Source organism: Xiphophorus maculatus, chromosome 4, assembly GCF_002775205.1.
Source record: "Xiphophorus maculatus strain JP 163 A chromosome 4, X_maculatus-5.0-male, whole genome shotgun sequence".
Lineage (NCBI taxonomy): Eukaryota > Metazoa > Chordata > Actinopteri > Cyprinodontiformes > Poeciliidae > Xiphophorus > Xiphophorus maculatus.
Window position 1 is genome coordinate 4,166,721 of NC_036446.1, and position 20,257 is coordinate 4,186,977.

The 20,257-nt window shown below is 36.8% G+C and overlaps 1 protein-coding gene across 10 annotated transcripts in view; it reads left to right on the forward strand.

Moving 5' to 3' along the window:
- Positions 1-20,257, forward strand: part of nav2 (neuron navigator 2) — a 256,802-nt gene that overhangs the window by 232,400 nt on the left and 4,145 nt on the right. For all 10 annotated transcript variants that reach the window (XM_023331792.1, XM_023331788.1, XM_023331790.1 and 7 more), the window contains 18 exons: positions 1,498-1,550; positions 3,900-3,923; positions 4,855-4,929; positions 7,416-7,499; positions 7,577-7,700; positions 8,689-8,861; positions 12,726-12,898; positions 13,659-13,812; positions 13,905-14,091; positions 15,116-15,216; positions 15,296-15,391; positions 15,827-16,001; positions 16,184-16,419; positions 17,450-17,601; positions 17,782-17,853; positions 17,940-18,136; positions 19,217-19,335; positions 19,730-19,930. In XM_023331792.1, coding sequence (XP_023187560.1) covers positions 1,498-1,550; positions 3,900-3,923; positions 4,855-4,929; positions 7,416-7,499; positions 7,577-7,700; positions 8,689-8,861; positions 12,726-12,898; positions 13,659-13,812; positions 13,905-14,091; positions 15,116-15,216; positions 15,296-15,391; positions 15,827-16,001; positions 16,184-16,419; positions 17,450-17,601; positions 17,782-17,853; positions 17,940-18,136; positions 19,217-19,335; positions 19,730-19,930 — 2,396 coding nt within the window. The remainder of the gene's footprint in view (positions 1-1,497; positions 1,551-3,899; positions 3,924-4,854; positions 4,930-7,415; positions 7,500-7,576; positions 7,701-8,688; positions 8,862-12,725; positions 12,899-13,658; positions 13,813-13,904; positions 14,092-15,115; positions 15,217-15,295; positions 15,392-15,826; positions 16,002-16,183; positions 16,420-17,449; positions 17,602-17,781; positions 17,854-17,939; positions 18,137-19,216; positions 19,336-19,729; positions 19,931-20,257) is intronic.

Consider the following 20,257-nt stretch of genomic DNA (forward strand, 5'->3'; position numbering starts at 1 on the left):
CAGCTGGGTTTACTGACGTATTTGCTGAACGATGTCTGCTTGAAAAGCCAAGTGTTTGCAGCCATTTTCACATGTGAGTGTAAATGTTGAGTAGGGGGGCGTGGCCAGCAGCAGCTTATTTGGATTTAAAGTGACAGGAGGCCATAAATCATTTCAAAATAGGCAGAACTGGGCAGATAAAAATCTCATTATCTAAGTATGATTTTGTGCAAAAAAATGTAAGGAACTTGTTTTGTATATCCCATTGCATAATGATCAGCTTTAAGAGATATCGGTGGCTGAACAGCCACAACAAAGCAGGGATAAAGTCACATTATCCTGAGTAATAACAACAACGTAAAACTGTTATCAAAACAAAACGAGCTGAAGATCTCGTTACCTTGAGATGTAAACAAACTGTTGGTGTTTTCTTGACACAATGAGTAGTCCACCCAGAGAGACAAGGACAAGCTTGAGATGTTATTATCTTGAACTGTATATTAGCAATTCGTCCATGAATTTGCAATGACGTTTGACTGAGTTTTCATTTAATTAAAAAAAATCAAAACAGTCATTCCACTTAAAAAAAAAGTCAGATTTTTGGCTAACTTGTTAATAAAGCAGTACAGCCTGATTGTTTTGTCTCTCAGAGAAAACTAAATGTTTTGCTTTCATGTGGCTGCCTGCACACCTTCCTGTCTAGACCGAACAAAGATAAGAGTGAATCTTCTGTAAACACCTATCTACCTCCTGTAACAGAACAAATGCTTCTTTTGCGGATCGGGCCGACCTCTCGCCGTGGTTTCTGACATCACATTGCTGATCCCTTCTAATCTGCTCCCAGACAGGGAACAGTAGCGGCCCTGTTTTCCCTACATGTGCGATTAGCAGCTGAGTCACTGCGGTAAAGTTCAGCTTCTCATTAGTTTCGCCACGGTTGGGCTGTAATGTGGAGGAGTTTTATCTTTATAGTCAGGAATTAGACTCCGCCTGGACAGAACTGGAAAGACTGGGTAGTTTGTGTGGGGAGACTGTGGGAGGTCTGGTTGTAATCACAGCAGAGCCGGCCCAAGGTTGTCTGGGGCTTTGAGCTGAATTTGATTTGGGGGCCCAACTTCCTGCCCACCAATTATAATTCCACACTGCAGAAACACAAAATCTTAGTCTAGTTTCTAGTGCAGATACCTTAGTGTATTTGAAATTAGACAAATCGGACATTTATTTTTTGAAAAACTTCTGATTAAAATAAGAATTTTTGATTTATCGTTGTCATAATAAATCACAGTTAATGTCAAAAAATATAACTAAAATATATCTATTTTTATTTTTCACAGTTTTTTTTACAATCACATAAATAAGTACCAACAAATTTAGTGATATAAATCACACTTCACTATGTGATGGTGTCCTAAAGAAGTCTTTTTAAAATGAATATGTTTTTCAAGAGCGGTATTTATGTTTATGCTCTGCCATGCAGTCATGGTCAGTTACTTAAACATTTTCTTTTTGTTTCTGCAGTTCATGGCTCATCTCTGTCTTTGGTGTCCAGCACTTCTTCCATTTACTCCACGGTGAGTTTACACTCCAGAATTGGTGTGAATTTTGCTCATCTTTTCATACTCCTGAAGGCAACGATTCTCCCTGTCACATATATTTTACTTTTTACTTTTACTAACTTTACCCTGGACTCCAGCGCCGTCAAAGCTGAAAGTAATTTTACATCCAGCAGCTTTCTTTGGGCCTTGCTAATAAATAATTAAAAAAATTAATTACAAGAAGAAAATCATAATAATACAAGAATAGTCGTACAAAAATAAAGTCATAATAACATGAAAATAGTCAAAGTATTACAGAATAAGTTTTAACATAATTATTTATTCTTGTAATATTATGACTTTATTCTCCTAATATAACAGTATTCTTGTAACATTATAACTTTATTCTATTAATATTACAACTTTATTCTTGTAATAGTTTATTGTCGGAATTTTATGACTTTATTCTTATAATACTATGACTTTATTGTTGTAATTTATTGTTGTTTATTGTTGTAATTATTGTTGTAATTTATTACAACAAGTTTATTGTTGTAATTTTATAAATTTATTGTCATAATAGTACAACTTTATTGTTGAAACATTATGACTCTATTCTCATACAAGTTTCTTCTCATAATTTTATTACTTTATTCTTGTAATTTTATTATTTTTATTTTCTTAGTGTGGCTGGAAAACCCTGTTGAACCCAAAATTAGCCAAAATAGGAATCATTTTTGCAGTTATTCATGTGGAAACCGCTTTAGTTCATTTAAATATCAAAATTTATCGGTCAACTCAAACAGATATGTGACTCACACATCCTGAAAGGAAAAAGTTTAGTCGAAGGCACACAGAGTAACAGGGAACAGCCCACATGTGCACACAGACAGTGAAGCTCCTCCTCCTCTCTCTGGGTTTGTTCGCTCACCTGAGCAGGTGTAGCACAGAATCTCTCAGACTAGCTTTGACCCTCAGAGCCTGAAAGTTACAGGCTGGAAATCAGAGCGGAGCCAAAATGATGGCGACTTTATCGCTGACGGGAACGGTCCCGGCTTGGCAGCAAACGGTAGGAAACAGGAGCAGAGTGATACGGTTTTTGATTTTATGGAGCGTGAGTCAGAGGCAGGTTATTTTCTGGCTGTAAAGTTTCTTTGAAATAAGATCTATGTGCTGTAATCTGCTTCTGATAGAACCGAGTGATGATGTTTTTGTGTTAGAGTGAGTCGTTTCAGGACAAACTGCTGTGTTTGTTTCTAGGATCAAGTGATTGCACTGCAAAAACACAAAATCTCACCCAGTATTTTTGTGTTGTTTCTACTGCAAAAATCTTAGAACACCTGAAATAAAACAAAACTAACTTACATGTAACTTTTAATCCAGACATAAGAGCTTGTTTTAAGTAATTAATTCCTTAAAATTGATAAAAAATACTAATTCAATTGTTAGATTATTTCAATTGTAACATAGAGAAAATGTCTTGTATTTGAAAAAAGATACAGTGGGACTGTATCGATATTAAGGTATTGTTTACTAAAATCAAGCTCCTATATCTTACTGAAAAGATACTTGTACACTTGTTTTGTCTTATTTCAGTTGTAATAAGATATTTGCACTGGAAAGTAGACCAAAAATAGTTGGTAAGATTTAGTTTTTTTGCCGTGTACGTTAGAATCAGATCATTTTGTGTCCATAAAGGTTAATTGAAATAAGATTTTTGTGCTGTAAACTGCTCCAGCTTTGCTATTTTTGCAATAGAGTGTTTCTGTGTTTTCTCTGTGTCTCCAGGACAAACGTCTGTGTATGCGTTTCTAGGATCAGCAGATTGTGTGTCTGCGTGTGTTTTTGAGTCTCCTTGTAATCCACATGCCACAGACCAGATGTGCTAATGTTCGGTGCTAGGAAAGCTGCTGCAGTGAGTCGCTACAGGCAAAGAGAAAAAAAAGTCAAACTCACCTTAAATTTAGCTCCAAACAAAGTCATTGTTCAAATCTATAAATAAAAGTCCGTGTGCAGCCTTTTTTTATATGTAAATGTGGGTGCTGCATGTTTCAGTGTTTTGGTGACCAGCATCAGGGCGTGTTGCGTTCGTGCGAGCTAGCGTTTGTTTTCTATGCTCTTGCTCTGTATGTCTATTTACCACCTATTTCTTTTTTTTTGGCTATTGTTCTATTTTGACAATGAGACTCAACACACATGGTGAAATGCCTTCAGGAGGATATCTCTGCTTCCCAGACATATTACACCAGACAATACGCTCCACAGTTTATAAAGCTTGTCTCCAAGGAGCTAATAAATCAAACAGGAGTCAGGAAATGTGCGGTCTGACCCGCGGCAGGTTGAAGACTCTAATGGTTTCCTCTTCTTCTGCTGCTTGTTTTTCAGAACGAGGAGAAGTCTCAGTCGGAGGTAAGCATCAGCGCGCCCACAGCGATCCCAGCCTCTTTAATTTTCTGCGTTCACTAGCTGGACTTGTTGGAACATGGGCATGTTTTCACAGTTGTATCCAGTTACACATGTAGCCATGTTGTGACTGACCTTCTTTACCCACTGAACACCTGTACACTGCAAAACACAGAAGAACAAGCTCCACTGGCAGATTGCTTCAAATATGGGAAAAATGTCTTGTCAAAGCTAATACCCTTTCATCAATATTAAGAAATTATTGACTGAAAATAGCTCCTATATTTTGCTGAAAAGTTACTTGTATGTTAGTTTTGTCTTATTTCGATTGTACTAAGATAATTGCACTAAAAGCTAGACGATGATACTTAGATTTTTTTTTGCAGTGTATGCCATAAAACAGTAGTATTTCCTGTGTTTTTGCAGGATTCTACACTGCAAAAACACAAAATCTTAAGTATTTTTTGTCTAGTTTGTGCTGCAAATAAATTTGTACTCTTGAAACAAGAAAAACAAACATATGAGTAACTTTTTGGCAAGATGTAGGAGTTTGTTTTAAGTAAATAATTCCTTTATATTGTTGAAAAAGTGCTAGTTCCACTAGCAGATTATTTTACTCATAACATGGAAAAAATGTGATGTTATAAGTGAAATAATTTTCCAGTGCAACTAGCACTTTTTCATTCAAATTAAGAAATTATTAACCAAGATCAAGCTCTTATATCTTACTTAAAAGTTACTTATAAGTTAGTTTTTCTTTTTTCAAGTGCACTAAGATATTTGCAGTAGAAACTAGGCTGTAATTGGTAAGATTTTGTGTTTTTCCAGTGAACCCAGAACAAATTGTTCAGATCAGGAATCCTCCCGTTTGTGACTGCAGTGTTTTCCTTATTATGCGTCTGGTTGCGTGTTTGAAGTTTTTGTCTTGACCCTGCAGATCCGAAAACTTCGCCGGGAGCTGGATGCCTCCCAGGAGAAGGTTTCCGCCCTCACCACTCAGCTGAGCGCCAATGTAAGTGAACAGGAACGTCAACACACGCACCGGAAAACTTATATCACACACCTGTACATGATGGGCCCGGATTTTAAAAGTGACTGTTTTTATAATCAACAAGTTTGCCTTCTTTATATTTGTTAGATTTTTAGGAGACACATTTTTAAAAAAAATCCTAAAACAGATGTTTTAAACTGTAAATTTAAGTACAAAACTGAAATAGAACAAGGCCAAATTTACTGTTCTAAAGAATTTACTGATCTAAATCCTTTTATTGTACCTGAATTTCCTTTTGTTTGTTTATTTGTAGCGTATTTTTAAATACAAATTCACCGCTTTGTCTTTTAAAGCTTCACAAAGTAGAGAAAATCTGTCTCCATCACGCACTGAAACACAAGTACTTACTAATCCCTTACAGAAAGATGGCACAGTGTTCTTTACTCTCAAAAGGTATAATTTTACTACTGGCAGAGCCATCAGAGAATCTCTTAAAGCATCTCTAGACACGAACGTTTTTGGCTGCCTTCTGCCCTCGTTGCACAAGTCTTGCCACGCTCTGCTGGTAATCGGCTCCTAGACTGCGCGCTCTCCTCCGGATTACAGATATGGAAGGAAGGTTGAAAGGTTGAAAACAACAGATACTCAAGTTCCGGCACACTGCCGGTAGATTTAAAGCAAAGATTTTATAGTAAGTGACGCCTCCATACAAGCAGGAGTACCGCAGAGATGCAGAGAGAGAGAGAGACAAAAAACTGTTGAAATATTTAACGGTCTGTCACAGGCTGATGAATTGTCTGAGCACACCTTGATGCCCCTGAGGCAGAAGAATTAAGCTTCTGCTGTAAAAAGACCAAACGTGAACACGCAAATCAGTCGGCACAGGATCAAATCTAGAGGAGGAGTTTGTTCACCCAGTGTGATTAAAGGGGATATATGGTGCTAAATTCACATTTTGCATATTTTTGTACTTCCATTTGGATCTCTAATGCTTCTAAAAACAGCTGAATGAGCTGAGGAAGACCTGGAAAAAACAACCAAGTCATTTCTGCAATAAGTTAATGCTTTTGGTGTCTGGAAAATGAGCCTTTTTAAAAACCTCCGGAATGTAACGTCAAAAATTTGCCAGCCCAGTGCGTTACCTAGCAACCCCTTCAAAGATCTATTGAACATGTTTTGTTTAGCTCATAAACCTATTTTAACCTGTTCAAGGAAGCACAAAAGGTCACTTTTAAACCAACACACTTATCTGTATTTTTCTAAAAAATAACTCCCCTTTGTCTCGTTTCAGAGCAGACATGCATTATTTTAGCTGTATCCTCATATATTGATATTTCACCCTCATGAAATCATGTTGTGATGCTGGAAGAGTCAGATTGAGTTGCAGTAGAAAACCATCGGACACATCTTGGACTCAGTGTGGCTTTAGATAAATGAGCTGTTTCAGCTCTAGGCTCAGCAGTTTGGATTTGATGTTTTGTAATGTGATCACCAGCAGCTAGTCATTTATCACAGGATGTTATTTTTTGGTGATTGTTTGGGTTTTGTTACATTCTGTTGACGTCATGTTTGAACTTTAGCCTCAAGGTTACAGCGGTTAGCTCAACTGTGCCTGTATTTTCTTATCTCATCCAATTCATCTGCTCAGATTTGAATTGCTTTTGATCCCTTATTCCTTTATAAATCAAACACTCATATGCTAATGTTGAAACTAATTGTTTTTTTGTTTTTTTTGTGCAACATAATTTAGTCATTAATCCCTCCATGAAGGGCAAACAACAGGAGAAATTGCCAGGATATAACGTGGCACAGACCTCCCAAGTAAAAATCTAAACTAGCTAAAAATGTTGCTGTTTTGAGGAAAACAAGATTTTTTTCTGAACCACAAATCACTGTTTATTTTATATACACAGCAAAACACTAAAAACTATTTTTGGTCTAGTTTCTAGTGCAAATATCTTATTACACTTGAAATAAGACAAAACTAACTTACAAGTAGTTTTTAAATAAGACGTAGGAATTTGTTTTAAGTGAATAATTCCTTGATATTGATGCAGATGATTTCTCTTATAAGGTGAGAAAAATGTCGTGTTACAAATTAAATAATCTGCTTTTTTATGAATATTAGGAAATTATTTATGTAATACAAACTGCTATATCTCATTTAAAAAATAATTTTAAGTTAGTTTTGCCTCATTTGCCTTAAAATACTAAGATATTTTCACTAGAAAACTAGACAAAAAATCCTTGTGTTTTTGCAGTGTACGTTGATGTGTATGAGAGGGGCAGGAAACCATAAGATTGTTTTACCTTCTACCTGCTCCTTTTTGAACAAATTATGCAAAACTTCATGTCAGTTGTCATGATTGTTTGTCCTCTTTTCTGGTTTTTTTACTGTTTATTCTCTGTTTGAAATAAATAAGGGTGTATTTTTATTTAACAGAAGTCATGAGAACCAGACTTCCCTGGTAAAATTTGAGCTAAAATCTGTTTGGTTTGCTCCACAGGCTCACCTGGTTGCAGCGTTTGAACAGAGTCTGGGCAACATGACCATCAGGCTGAAGAGTCTAACTCTGACTGCAGAGCAGAAGGTGAAAACTTTTCCTCCTGTCCCACCAAGCCGATGAGTTCTCCGGTTCAACTTCTTCTAATCCTGATTTCTGTGAAGGACTCTGAGCTGAATGAGCTGAGGAAGACCATCGAGCTACTGAAGAAGCAGAACGCTGTTGCTCAGGCGGCCATTAACGGAGTCATCAACACACCTGAACTTGTACCCAAAGCAGATCGGACAGGTAAAAAAAACCCCCGCTTTGGTTCAACATTTAGATTAGTGTATTTTAATTGGTTCCAAATCTGACTTCAAAGTGATTGTTATTCGTAAACAAAGAGACGCACAACTGGACTGCAGAAAGAGCCAACCGACCGTTAATCTGTAACCGATTGCCATGTTTACTGCATTTATCTTGTTGTTTTAACATTACTTAGCATGTTGTCAGTATGCTACCTTGCAAAAACAGAAAATTTTACCTAGTAGCCTACATTTTGTCTATTTTAGTGCAAATATCTTACTACACTTGAAATAAGAAACAAAGTAACTTACAAGTAACTATAGTAGCTTGTTTTAAGTCAATAATTCATTAATATTGATTAAAAAAAAACTTGCTCCATTGGCAGATTATTTTTACTTCTAACAAGGATTATAAGGAAAATAATCTGCAAATGGAATCAATACTTTGTTAAAGTCAATATGAAGAAATTATTTGCTTAAGACAAGCAAATTATGACTTTTCCGCTCAAATATTTTGCTTAAAAGTCACTTGTACTTTAAGTTAGTTTTGTCTTATTTTTAGTGAACTAAGATTTGCACTTTAAAATAGAGTAAAATTACTTGGTAAGGTTTTCTGTTTTTGCAGTGTACAACTGTTTATCACAGCGTGATGAAATAATTTCTGACCCAAAAATGTTACATGCAGTTGAGTGGATAAATGACGAGAAAAAATGGCCCAAATTTCAGTGGACAAATGAAATACAAATATAGTTTCTTCCTAATTTGGTAACAATTAGCAAAAAACTGAACATGTATCTGCAGCCATCAGACCAGGTGGTAAACTAAACTATCAGAAATTTAAAGCTTTTAAATAGTTGCAAAAATTTATTCTTGCTTGCTTTCTACAGTGACACTGACTGACAATCCCTCTCTAGTAACACAAATTCCAAATGTTGAAATCTGAGCTAATCTGAAAAGTGTTTAAATGCAAACTTCCCCCGATGTCTTCTCAGCTGGCAGTAATGGTACGATGCAGCAGCAGCAGAATCAGCAGCCAGACCTGCGCATCAGGCGGCAGCATTCCTCCGACAGCGTCAGCAGCGTCGCCAGCGCCACCAGCCACTCCAGCGTGGGATCCAACATGGACGCAGACGCAAAGAACAAAAAGAAGAACAAAAAGAACTGGGTAAGAGTCTGGAGATTTACAAATGGAGCTCAATAAATTAGAATATTATTGGAAAGTTTATTTGTCTCAGTAATTCGAAGTGAAACTCGTAAATAAATTAGGGATGGACCGATCCACCTTTTTCACTTATGACACCAATACAGATATCTACGACGGAATATTAGGCCAATGGCAATTGGAGAAAAAAGAAGAATTTCTGCCAAAAACTCAGCAATTTTGGGATTAATAAGTTTTTAAATAAAATTTGAACACTTCTGATTCTGAAAAGTCAAAAATTTGCAAGAAAAAAATCTGAAATTTTTGAGACATTTCTGAGATTTATTAGATATTAATCTTCTAGAAAAAAACTTTATCATTTCTGAGTTTTAAGTTGAAAATTTGTGGCTTTTAAAACTCTGAAATTTCAAGGTCTTTACCAGAAAATTTCTGGGTTTTTTTTTTTTTTGGACTTTTCCGGGGTTTTTTATTTAAAAAATTCTGAGTTTTTAACTAGTAAATTTTCAACTTTTCAAGTTCAGAAATGTTTCAAGTTTTTGTCTATAAAATATCTGAAATTAATCTCAAAATTAATTGGTGGAAATTTTCTCCTCTTTTTCTATCTGAAATGGCCCTTGTTGATCTGATAGAAAACATGAACTAAATTGACTTAAAATGTTTCTTATTTCTAAATATTTAATGAATTAGATATTTGTTTTATAACTCTGCACCAATACATCAATAGCTTCTAAATCCTGGTCAAACATGTAAAAAACAATTAAATTTGTTCAATCAGTGTAATTAGGAGGGTAACAGCCAATGCAGAGTAAAAACAAAAACAAAAGGTTAGCTACCTTAGTCAAATATCTAAAAAAACAAAGTGCAACAAACCTTCTTTCAAATGGTTCAGAAAGTGCAATTATGAATCATAAATATGATGTAAAATAAATAATAAAGCATCAGTATTGGATTTGTGCATTTCTAATATAAATTTATTACGTTTCAAGTGTAATTTCTGTTTATGTGGATTCTGGGTTACAAATTATGAAAATCCAACAATCATCAAAATAAACAGAAACAAATATTTGAATTTTTATCAAACTCTATAATGAATTGGCAATTAAATTATCTTTTCTAAGTTACAGAGATGAACCTTTAAATATTATAAATCTGAAGCCAGATGAATTCATTATGTACTGATGCAGAATTTCAGGACTTTTAGTTGTTTTTTGTTGAACTTCCTGTTCGGTGTCACATGTTTCTGGGTTTTTCCTCCTTCAGCCGACTTTTTCTGGGGATAAGGTGAATACACCAGCCGTAGCTCCATGTAGTCCTGTAATGTCCTACTAAAAGGTTTGATTTGGTGTTTTTACTGTCCAAAAATGCTTTAAATGTGTAAATGAAGTAAATCACCAAATCAATTTTGACTAGATGGTTTGCATTTCTCATAAACATTTAGAAAAACTGCAACTTAACACTTAAACTTTTCTTCTTTTTTTTTTTTTGCAATCAAAAGGCACTTTTGTGCACCGCCGGACAAACCCAGGATGATGATGTATGCAACTTGTTTTTATTTTAAACCTGTAGCACTACAAAACATAAAATCTTACCAATTTCTGTTTAGTTTCTGTTACAACTATTTTAATACACTTGAAATAACACAAAGCTAACTTACAAGTAACTTGTTTTTAGTCAATAACTCCTTATTATTTATTTAAAAAGTGCACGTTTCACTGGCCGATTTTTTCACTTAAAACATTTTTCCCATGTTAAAAGTGAAATAATCTGAAAGTGAAACTGGTACTATTTTAAAATCAATATTAAGAAATTATTAACTTTAAACAAGCTCCTATATCTTGTCAAAAAATTACTTGTAATTTATTTTTAGATTATTCCAAGTGTACAAAGATATTTGCTCTAAAAAAGGCTAAAATACTTGGTAAGATTTAGTGTTTTTGCAGTGTACTTCCTCGTCCATATATGTTTGGAGACATTTTGTCAGTAAATATTCCTCTTTTAGGTCATACGCTGCAAAAACGTATGACCAAGTATTGTACCAAAATTGTACCAAGTATGTTTGTCTCGTTTATAGTGCAAATGTCTTAGCACACTTGGAAAAATTATCGTACAAGTAACTTTTTATAAAGATATAGGTGCTTGATTTAGGTCAATAATTCCTTTATATTGATTTAAAAAAGTACTACTTCCGTATGCACATGTTATACTTCACTTATAACATGTGAACAATGTGATGTTATAAGTGAAATAATCTGCCAGTGGAACTAATACTTTTTCATCAATATTAAGGAATACTTAAAACCGGCTATTGTATCTTGCCAAAAAGTTACTTATAAGTTAGTTTTGTCTTATTTCAAGTGTATTTGCATTGGAAATGAGACCAGAAATATTTGGTTAGATTTTCTGTTTTTGCAGTGTAGAGACAAAACTTGATCTCCCTTCCTGTATGTGTGTGTGTGGGTGTGTGTGTGTTTTTGTCGGCGGCTCCTGGCTGCAGGTGTTGCTCATAGGTGTGTAATGTTGAGTACATAGGGGCTCCGTTTAGTGGGGGGTCTCTAGTGGATGATGAAAGACTCCATGTTTCAAGGTCGTTGGTGGCTTTCGACCTTGTAGGAATCTCTAGCTGAATCTTTGTCCCTCCATAGAACATTAACAAACATGAACCCCGTGAACATGTGCTGTTTTGTCTCCCTGTCTTCCTCTGCTTCGCTTCGTGCGGCAGGTCTACGAGGTAAGGGCGGTATGCTGTGACAGAAACCAGAGTCTAACCCCTGCACCTCCTCTAGGTTACTAACCACACTCCTTTTCTTTTCCCGATTGATCCGTTTTTCCTCTCCAACACTTCCTTATGAACGGTTCTTATGACACTTGAGCTGGCTCGCCGGTACACACTCCTGCTGAATACATTTATTGGTTCTGCTGGTCAAGATGTGTAAAAAGTGTTGAAACAAATTCTACTTATTTTGCAGAAACATCATCTCACTATGGAATATGTAGAAAACCCCAATATTTAGTTTGAGTGAAGTAGTAATTTACTATCATCAGTAGCCTTGTATTTGAGCTTCTCTAGTATCTTAATAAATCATTTTGCTTGTATTATTTTTTATGAAAAGCTTTATACACTGTAATCTTACCAAGTATTTTTGTTCTAGTTTCTAGTGCAAACATCTTAGTACACCTGAAATAAGACAAAACTAACTTATGCATGACTTTTCAGCAAGATAAAGGAGCTTGTTTTAAGTCAATAATTCCTTAATATTCATTTTTTAAAAAGTACAATTTCAACTGGAAGGTTGTTTCACTTATAACAGAACATTTGTCCTGTGTTAAAGATAAAATAGTCAGTGAAATTTGTACTTTTTCATCAATATTAAGGAATTATTTATTTAAATCAAGCTCATATATTTGCTGAAAAGTTATTTATCGTGTCTGTGTCACATCAAATATGCACCTCAAGCAAACAAAGTTACAAATTAAAGGTTCAAGAAAGTGATTTTTTTCCCTCCACAATAAATACATTCAAATCAAACGTGTGATTTTACCACCTTTTTCAACCTGAACTTATTTTACACATTATTTCCAGTTGTGCCCATGAATGTACCTGGCACTGTGTGTATAATTGAGCATCTTTTACTGCACATGTTTTGAAGTTTCTCAAACTGCTTTAACTGCACCAGTTAAACTATAAAACATTTTCAAAACGCTCAAAGTCGGTCATAAGACTTTCTACCTGCACTTCTTTTTCTCCCTAGGCCTTTGTTTAATTGTCTGCAGCCATTATCCCCGCTGCGTCCTCCTCTTCCTCTAACTTTGACATTTCGGCCTCGCTGTCTTACCTTCCATTTTTCTTTTGTTTCTTTTTCTTTACAGCTGCGCAGCTCCTTTAAACAAGCGTTCACCAAGAAGAAATCTCCCAAATCCGCCTCGTCTCACTCAGACATCGAGGAAATGACGGACTCATCCCTGCCATCCTCCCCCAAACTGCCTCACAACGGCACTTCGGCCTCCAGCCACATCCTCAGGAACACACACTCCAACACTCTGTAAGTTTGGTGCTCAACTGTTGTAAATATTAAAGCTTTCCACAGCTGGACTCACCTGAAGTCTTCAAAGATCCTTCCGGAAAAGGCAAACATGCAGATTTGTCTGCACAAAAATTGTGGACATTCAGAGAGGTGCATTTCTTCTTAAAAGGTTTTCATTTGACTGAGGGATTGTTCGATTAATTCCATTTTAATTGAATACAACATGGTGCATTCTTACATTGCAAAAACACAAAAGTAATTTTGTCTAGTTTCCATTGGAAAATCTTAGTACACTTGAAAAAATACAAACCTGACTAATAAGTAGATTTTCAGCAAGAAATATGAGCTTCTTTTAAGTCAATAACTCTTAATATAGATTTTAAAAGTACTATTTATAAGTGAAATAATCTGTAGAACAAGATATTTAACTTATAAAATGGGAAAAATTCCCTATCAGATTATTTCACTTTAAAAGGTATTTTAAAATCAATATTAAAGAGTTTTTGACTTAAAATAAGCTCCTATTTCTTGCTGAAAAGTTACCTTGAAGTTAGTTTTGTCTTATTTCAAGTGCAAAATAAACTAGATCAAAAATACTTGGAAAAACTTGGTAAGATTCTGTGTTTTTTCAGTGTAACTGAATATAAATTGATAAACGAGGTTGATATTGGGAGTCAGTATTGATACATTTCCTATCAATTCCCACTCCTAAGTAAATATGCAGTCCTTGTTAAAGGTGAATTCTCTGAAGGATCTCAAACGGTTTGTGTTTTTGCAGATTGTCGGAGTGTTTGGACAGCGAGGCTGAGACGGTGATGCAGCTGCGGAGTGAACTCAGGGAAAAGGAGATGAAGCTGACCGATATCCGCCTGGAGGCCCTCAGCTCAGCGCATCAGCTGGACCAGCTTCGGGAGGCCATGAACCGCATGCAGGTCCGCAGATCCACAGAGCCCAAACAGAGATAAACGACTGAAACCTTGTTGTTTTCCTGCCGGTTAACGTTTTGTGACTTTGGTTTGGACAGCTGGAGATTGAGAAGCTGAAGTCAGAGAATGACCGCCTGAAGCTGGAGAGTCAGGGCAGCAGGACGGGATCGCAGGCGTCCATCTCGGCGTCTCCTCCGCCTCACACACAGAGCCAGAGCGCGGGCCCCGCTGCGGGCCTGTCCCAGCACAGCCTCAACCTTACCACCAGCGAGTCGACCAGTCTGGGTGAGACGCACGGGCTGGGTACCTGAAAAACTTGATAAATAAGTTTTATCAACGTATTTTGTGGTACTATTGCATGGAAGAGCATTAGGGCCTCTGAAAAAAGATTTCTGACTGAAGTTAGAATTCTGGGAAAAGTCAAATCTTTGAGAGAAAAGGCTAAATTCTGAGATTAAAGTGAGAAATATTGAAAAAGAAGTCAAAACGTTTGAGGAAAAAAGTCTGATTTCTGAGCTTAAAGTGTGTCTACTCCTCTTCCATACAATAGTACTACAAAATAAAATTTTAAAAAGTCAGAATTTTGATATAAATTAAAGTCAGAATTCTAAGGAAAAAAGACTGAATTCTGATTTTAAAATCTTTACAAAAAAAGTTTAAATTCTGAGATTAAAGTCAAAATTCTGAGAAAAAAATTATTCTGGGATTAAATCAGGATCCTTATATTTTTAAGTCAGAATTCAGATGGAAGAAACTCAAAATTCTGAGATTAAAGTTACAATTCTGAGAAAAAAGTCAGGATTCTGACAAAAAAAAATTAATTCTGAGAAAACCATTTGAATTTTGAGATTTAAGTCACCGTACTTTGGTGACTTAAATCTGTATACAAGCAATTCTATTTCTGAAGAATATGCCACATGAAACATTTTAAATATCCAAAATAAAATACAAATAATAATAATTAAAATGGATAATGGAATCTTTGCAACCAAAATTACATTTAAAGAAATATTAATTATTCAGCTTTGGCATAAAAAATAGGCAAAGTGGCAGTTAGAACTGTTGTAAAAAAGAAAAGACAAAAGAAAACTAACTACCGTACATTGTACTGTGTGTTAAATGTTTTCAGAGTTTTTCAAAATGGCGGCTTTTCAACGGTATTAAAGGGGACAATCTCTAATTATAATTGTTCAGCTGGAAATTATTATTATCATTTGAATTTATAATGTGATTAATTGATTTATTACTAATTGTGATAGGCCTTTAAACTAAATAAAATAAAACCATATTTCATTTCTTTCTCTGTCAGATATGCTGCTGGAAGACACGGGTGGAGATGGTGGGATGAGGAAGGAAGGTCGACACGTAAAGATCGTTGTCAGCCTCGACGAAGAGATCAAATGGGGGGAGGTGAGACCTGCGTTATGACGGGAGTGGCGTGAAGAGCATGTCGGCCTCTCAGAGTCTGAAAGCTGCTTGTGTTTTTAAGGAGAGTCAATCTCGCCACTTCCTGATTGGTTGCATCGGAGTGAGCGGCAAAACGAAGTGGGATGTTTTGGATGGAGTGGTCCGACGCCTCTTTAAGGTAAATAAACACGTTTATGTACTTCCACTTTGGTGCCAACTGCTTCTCAAGGCGGCTTAAATAACTCTTAAAATGTCACTGTAACCCCAGCGAAGCCCTGCTCGTTGCCTAGCAACCTCAGCCAAGCCCAGACCGTTACCTAGCAACCCAAGCTGAGCTCAAGCACACTGCTCTGCAAAAACACAATATCTTATCCAAGTACTTTTGGGCTACTTTCTAATGCAAATATCTTAGTACAATTAAAATAAGACAAAACTAACTTTTAAGAAGATTTTTCCAACAACAGTTTATTTGGATTTAAAGTGACAGGAAGCCCTAAAACAGCTCATTGTATAGCCCATAAACATATCCTAGCATAATACGCCACCGTTAGCTCTCATCCATTGTTCCACATCAACACATTTAGCTAAAAACGGGTCCTTTAATCTTCTGCAGGAGTACATCACCCATGTTGACCCGGTGAGCCAACTCGGCCTGACCACAGACAGCGTTCAGGGTTACAACATCGGTGAAATCCATCGGCCCAGCAGCTCCAGTATGGCCAGTACGCCTGAGCTGCTGCCCTGCGGCTACCTGGTGGGAGACAACACCATCAACATCCAGCTCAAAGGTATCACAGCCTGCACACTGCAAAAACACAAACTCTTACCTAGGATTTTTAGTCTGGTTTCAGTGCAAATATCTTAGCAGACTTGAGACGAGACAAAACTATCTAGTTCTAGTTCCATTTGTAAGAAGACGTTCTCCCATGTCATCGTTGATTAAAATGGTTCATGTTGTGTTTGTGTGTAGGTGCGAGCAGTGAAAACGTCGACTCTCTCGTGTTTGACACGTTGATCCCGAAGCCGATGCTGCAGCGCTACGTCTCCCTGCTGAGGGAGCACAGACGGGTCATCCTGTCCGGGCCGAGCGGCACCGGGAAGACCTACCTGGCCAATCAGCTGGCGCGGCACCTTCTGCTCCTCGAGGGCCGACCTCTGACCCCGAACGCTGTCGTCACTTTCAACGTGGATCACAAGTCCAGCAAGGTAAAAGAATGCTCAGTTTGCGTGTTTTTCTGCTTTTATCAGTTGCCCAGATTTAAAGCAACAATATGTAACTTTTATAAAATGCTTTTTGCATAAGTTAGATAATCTGTGAAAAAAATTTGCTACTCTTTTTCCAGTGCTAACTAAAGACAACCAATCAGAGCCAGGAGGCGGGTCTTAGCACTGTCTATCACTCTCATGATTCCCAACATCAGAGCTAGACATAAATGCTAATGCTAGTTAGCGTAGCTACAGATGACAGTGGATATACAGTGTTTCTGTAACGTTAAGTTGTTTCTCCACTATTAGCACATTTAGCATCACATTCCTGAGACTGATTGACAGCACTAAGACCTTCCTCTTGGTTCTTGTTGTTTTTGGTCGTGAGTGGTGAATTTCTTCAGATGGCAATAAAAAAAATAGATGAGTAAATTTCCACCAAAACTGAGATGAACCTCAGAAGTTTTTTAGAAAAATAACTTGGAAATTCCCGTTTGAAAAGTCGACAATTTGCCAGAAAAAACTGGCAAATTGTAGGAGGAAGTGTAAGTTTTTGGTTCTGCTGGTTTCTCTCCCCAGTTAACTGCGGTTATGTATCTTTCACTCTGGTCCCACACACAAAGGAAGGCCAGGGATGAAATTTAAAAAAAAAATCTTTAGGAAATTTTCAAGTTTCAAAAGTCTGACATTTTTGACTTTTGAAACTAAAACATATCCAATTTTTTTTTGGTGGAAATGTACTCATTATTTCATTTTTTTTTCTATTTACAACAGTCCTAATACGGCGTCTGACAGCAAAAAGATGGAGGATCTTGGTTTTTTCACAGATTGCCCGTCATACCGTACTATCATAACACAGAAAACTGATTTTTTTATTTTTAATAAAAGTTGCATACTGCTTTTTTACAAATAGTTTTGAAGCGGCTTTTAAAAGTAATGAATCACTTTGACACAGTTAATATTACAGAAAACATTCCTGGTGACTCTGTAGTCAAACTGTGGAGCTTAAACAAAAACTTTATTTCTTAAGGAACTTCGTCAGTACCTGTCAGGATTAGCCCAGCAATGCAACAGTGTTTCTGGGGAAGACAGCCCCCTGGTGGTCATTCTGGACAACCTCCACCACGTCAGCTCTCTGGGAGAAATCTTTAATGGCCTCTTCAACTGCAACTACCAGCACTGGTCAGTTCAGCTTCATCTGCATAATAATGCACTTTGATGAAAAGTTACTTATAAATTATTTTTGTCTTATTTCAGTTGTACAAAGATATTTGCACTACAAACTAGACCAAAAATACTTGGTAGGATTTCATGTTTTTGCAGAGTTGTGAGTAAAATCTGTAAATTTTTTGCTCCTTCCAGTCCTTACATTATAGGCACCATGAGCCAAGCCACATCTTCAGCTCCAAACCTGCAGCTTCATCATAACTTCCGGTATATTACCAAACTGCTAGTGAGATCCTCCTTCCACTGAACATTCGCTTTAAACCGAATGCTCATGCTGTATGTTCTTTATGAAGGTGGGTCCTGTGTGCCAACCACACTGAGCCAGTAAAGGGATTCCTTGGTCGTTACCTGAGGAGGAAGCTAATAGAGATGGAGATCGGCAGCCGGACCCGAAACGCAGAGCTGGTGAAGATCATGGACTGGGTGCCGCGGGTTTGGCATCATCTGAACCACTTCCTGGAGACTCACAGCTCCTCTGACGTCACAATCGGTGAGAAGAAGCACAGTTAGCATTGCAAAGCAAAAAATCTTACCGAGGATTTTGGTTATTATCTTAGTACACTTGAAATACAAGAAAGCGAACTTACAGGTAACTTTTCAGCAATATATAGGAGCTGGTTTTAAATAAATATTTCATTAATATTGATGAAAACGTTCTAGTTTAAGTGGAAAATTATTTCACTTATAACAAGATATTTTCCCATGTTATGAGTGAAATAATCTGCCAATGGAACTACTAGTTTTTTATCAATATTAAGCAATTATCCACCTAAAATAAGCTCTTTTATCTTGCTAAAAAGCTACTTATTAGCTACATGGTAAAATTTTGTGTTTTTGTGGAGAAATGTCTTGGAATGCAGCTTGGGTTGCTAGGTAACGGGTTGGACTTTGCTGGGGTTGCTAGGTAATGGGTTGGACTTTGCTAGGGTTGCTAGGTAATGGGTTGGACTTTGCTAGGGTTGCTAGGTAATGGGTTGGACTATGCTGGGGTTGTTAGGTAACGGCCTGGGCTTTGCTGGTGTTTCCAGTACAAGTATCTTAGTAAACCTGAGTTAAGAAAAACTAACTTACAAGTAACTTTTCAGCAAGATAGTAAATAATATGCAAATATAAGTGAGTAATTTCTTAATATTGATGAAAAAGTATTAGTTATAAGTGAAATAATCAACCAGTGGAACTAGTACTTTTTATCAAAATTAAGAAATTACTTAAAACAAATTATGTTAGTCTCTTTTCAGGTGTATTAAGATATTTTCACTAAGGGGTGCTATGGTGGCGCAGGGGTTAAGCACAACCCCCATAAGGAGGCCTTAGTCCTTGACATGGTTGTTGCAGGTTCGATTCCCATCCTCGTGACCTTTGCCACATGTCTTCCCTTCCTCTCATTACCCTACTGTCCTGTCCTAACACTTTCAAATAAAGGCCACTGAAGCCAAAAAAAACCTTAAATATATATATATTTTCACTAGAAATTAGACAACAATACTTGGTAAGATTTAGTGTTTTTGCAGTGAAGGTAATAGATTGGAGGCAGAACTGGGCGTTTATGTTTTGGTTCTGTGGACTGCAGGACCCCGCCTCTTTCTGTCGTGCCCCATGGACGTGGAGGGATCCAGGGTTTGGTTCACTGACCTGTGGAATTACTCCATCATCCCCTACATGCTGGAGGCCGTACGCGAAGGACTGCAGGTAACAGAGCTGAAAGGCTGAGTTAAATATTTACAGAGCCTCAACAATCATCATTTTCTGGTTGTTTCTCTTTGATTCTATTTGATTCTACTATTTTATAATTTATATATACTTATTAGTTTTTTTTCTGCACTGCCTTCAAGAGTTGCTATTGTTTTTTTAATTTTGTTTTTTAAATGGAACTTAATTGATGAAAAAGTACTAGTTCCGTTAGCAGATTGTGTCAGCTGTAACAGGAAAAAACACTTCTTAAGGTTTAGTTTTTTGCTGTGTGAGATACAAATCTGTGCTCATAATTCTTCATGAGCTTGAAATTGTCCAATCTGAACTAATAATCACCATTTTAGAAGCTTTCCTCAGCTTCTCCTTGTGACTGTTTGGTTTTTCCGTGCAGCTGTACGGCCGCCGGGCAGCGTGGGAGGATCCAGCAGCCTGGGTGATCGACTCGTACCCCTGGTCATCGACGCCACCTCCGGGCGACTGGCCACCGCTGCTGCAGCTCCGCCCAGAAGACGTCGGCTTTGACGGCTACTCTGCACCAAGAGAAGGAGTCAGGAAAGAGCCGCCGCAAAGCGACAGCGATGCAGATCCACTGGTGAGCATAAGCAACAGTGTTTAAAGTCAGATTAAAGTGGACAAAGTACTCAACTACAAGTGAAAGTTGCACTTAAAGTTTACTCAAGTTAAACATTTGAAAATACTTAAAGGTTCAAAAGTACAAATAATATTTTCTCATATAAGTACATTGCTGTATGCTAAATCATCTAATGTTTTGACATGTAGAACCTGCAACAAAAGGTTTACACCAGCTGCAATGGAATGAAAAACGACAGATGTTTCCATTATTCATTTTTTATTGAGCCCATTCCAAAAAAAGGAGAAACTTTTCTTCGACAGCAGCCATCATAGATAGAAAAAAGAA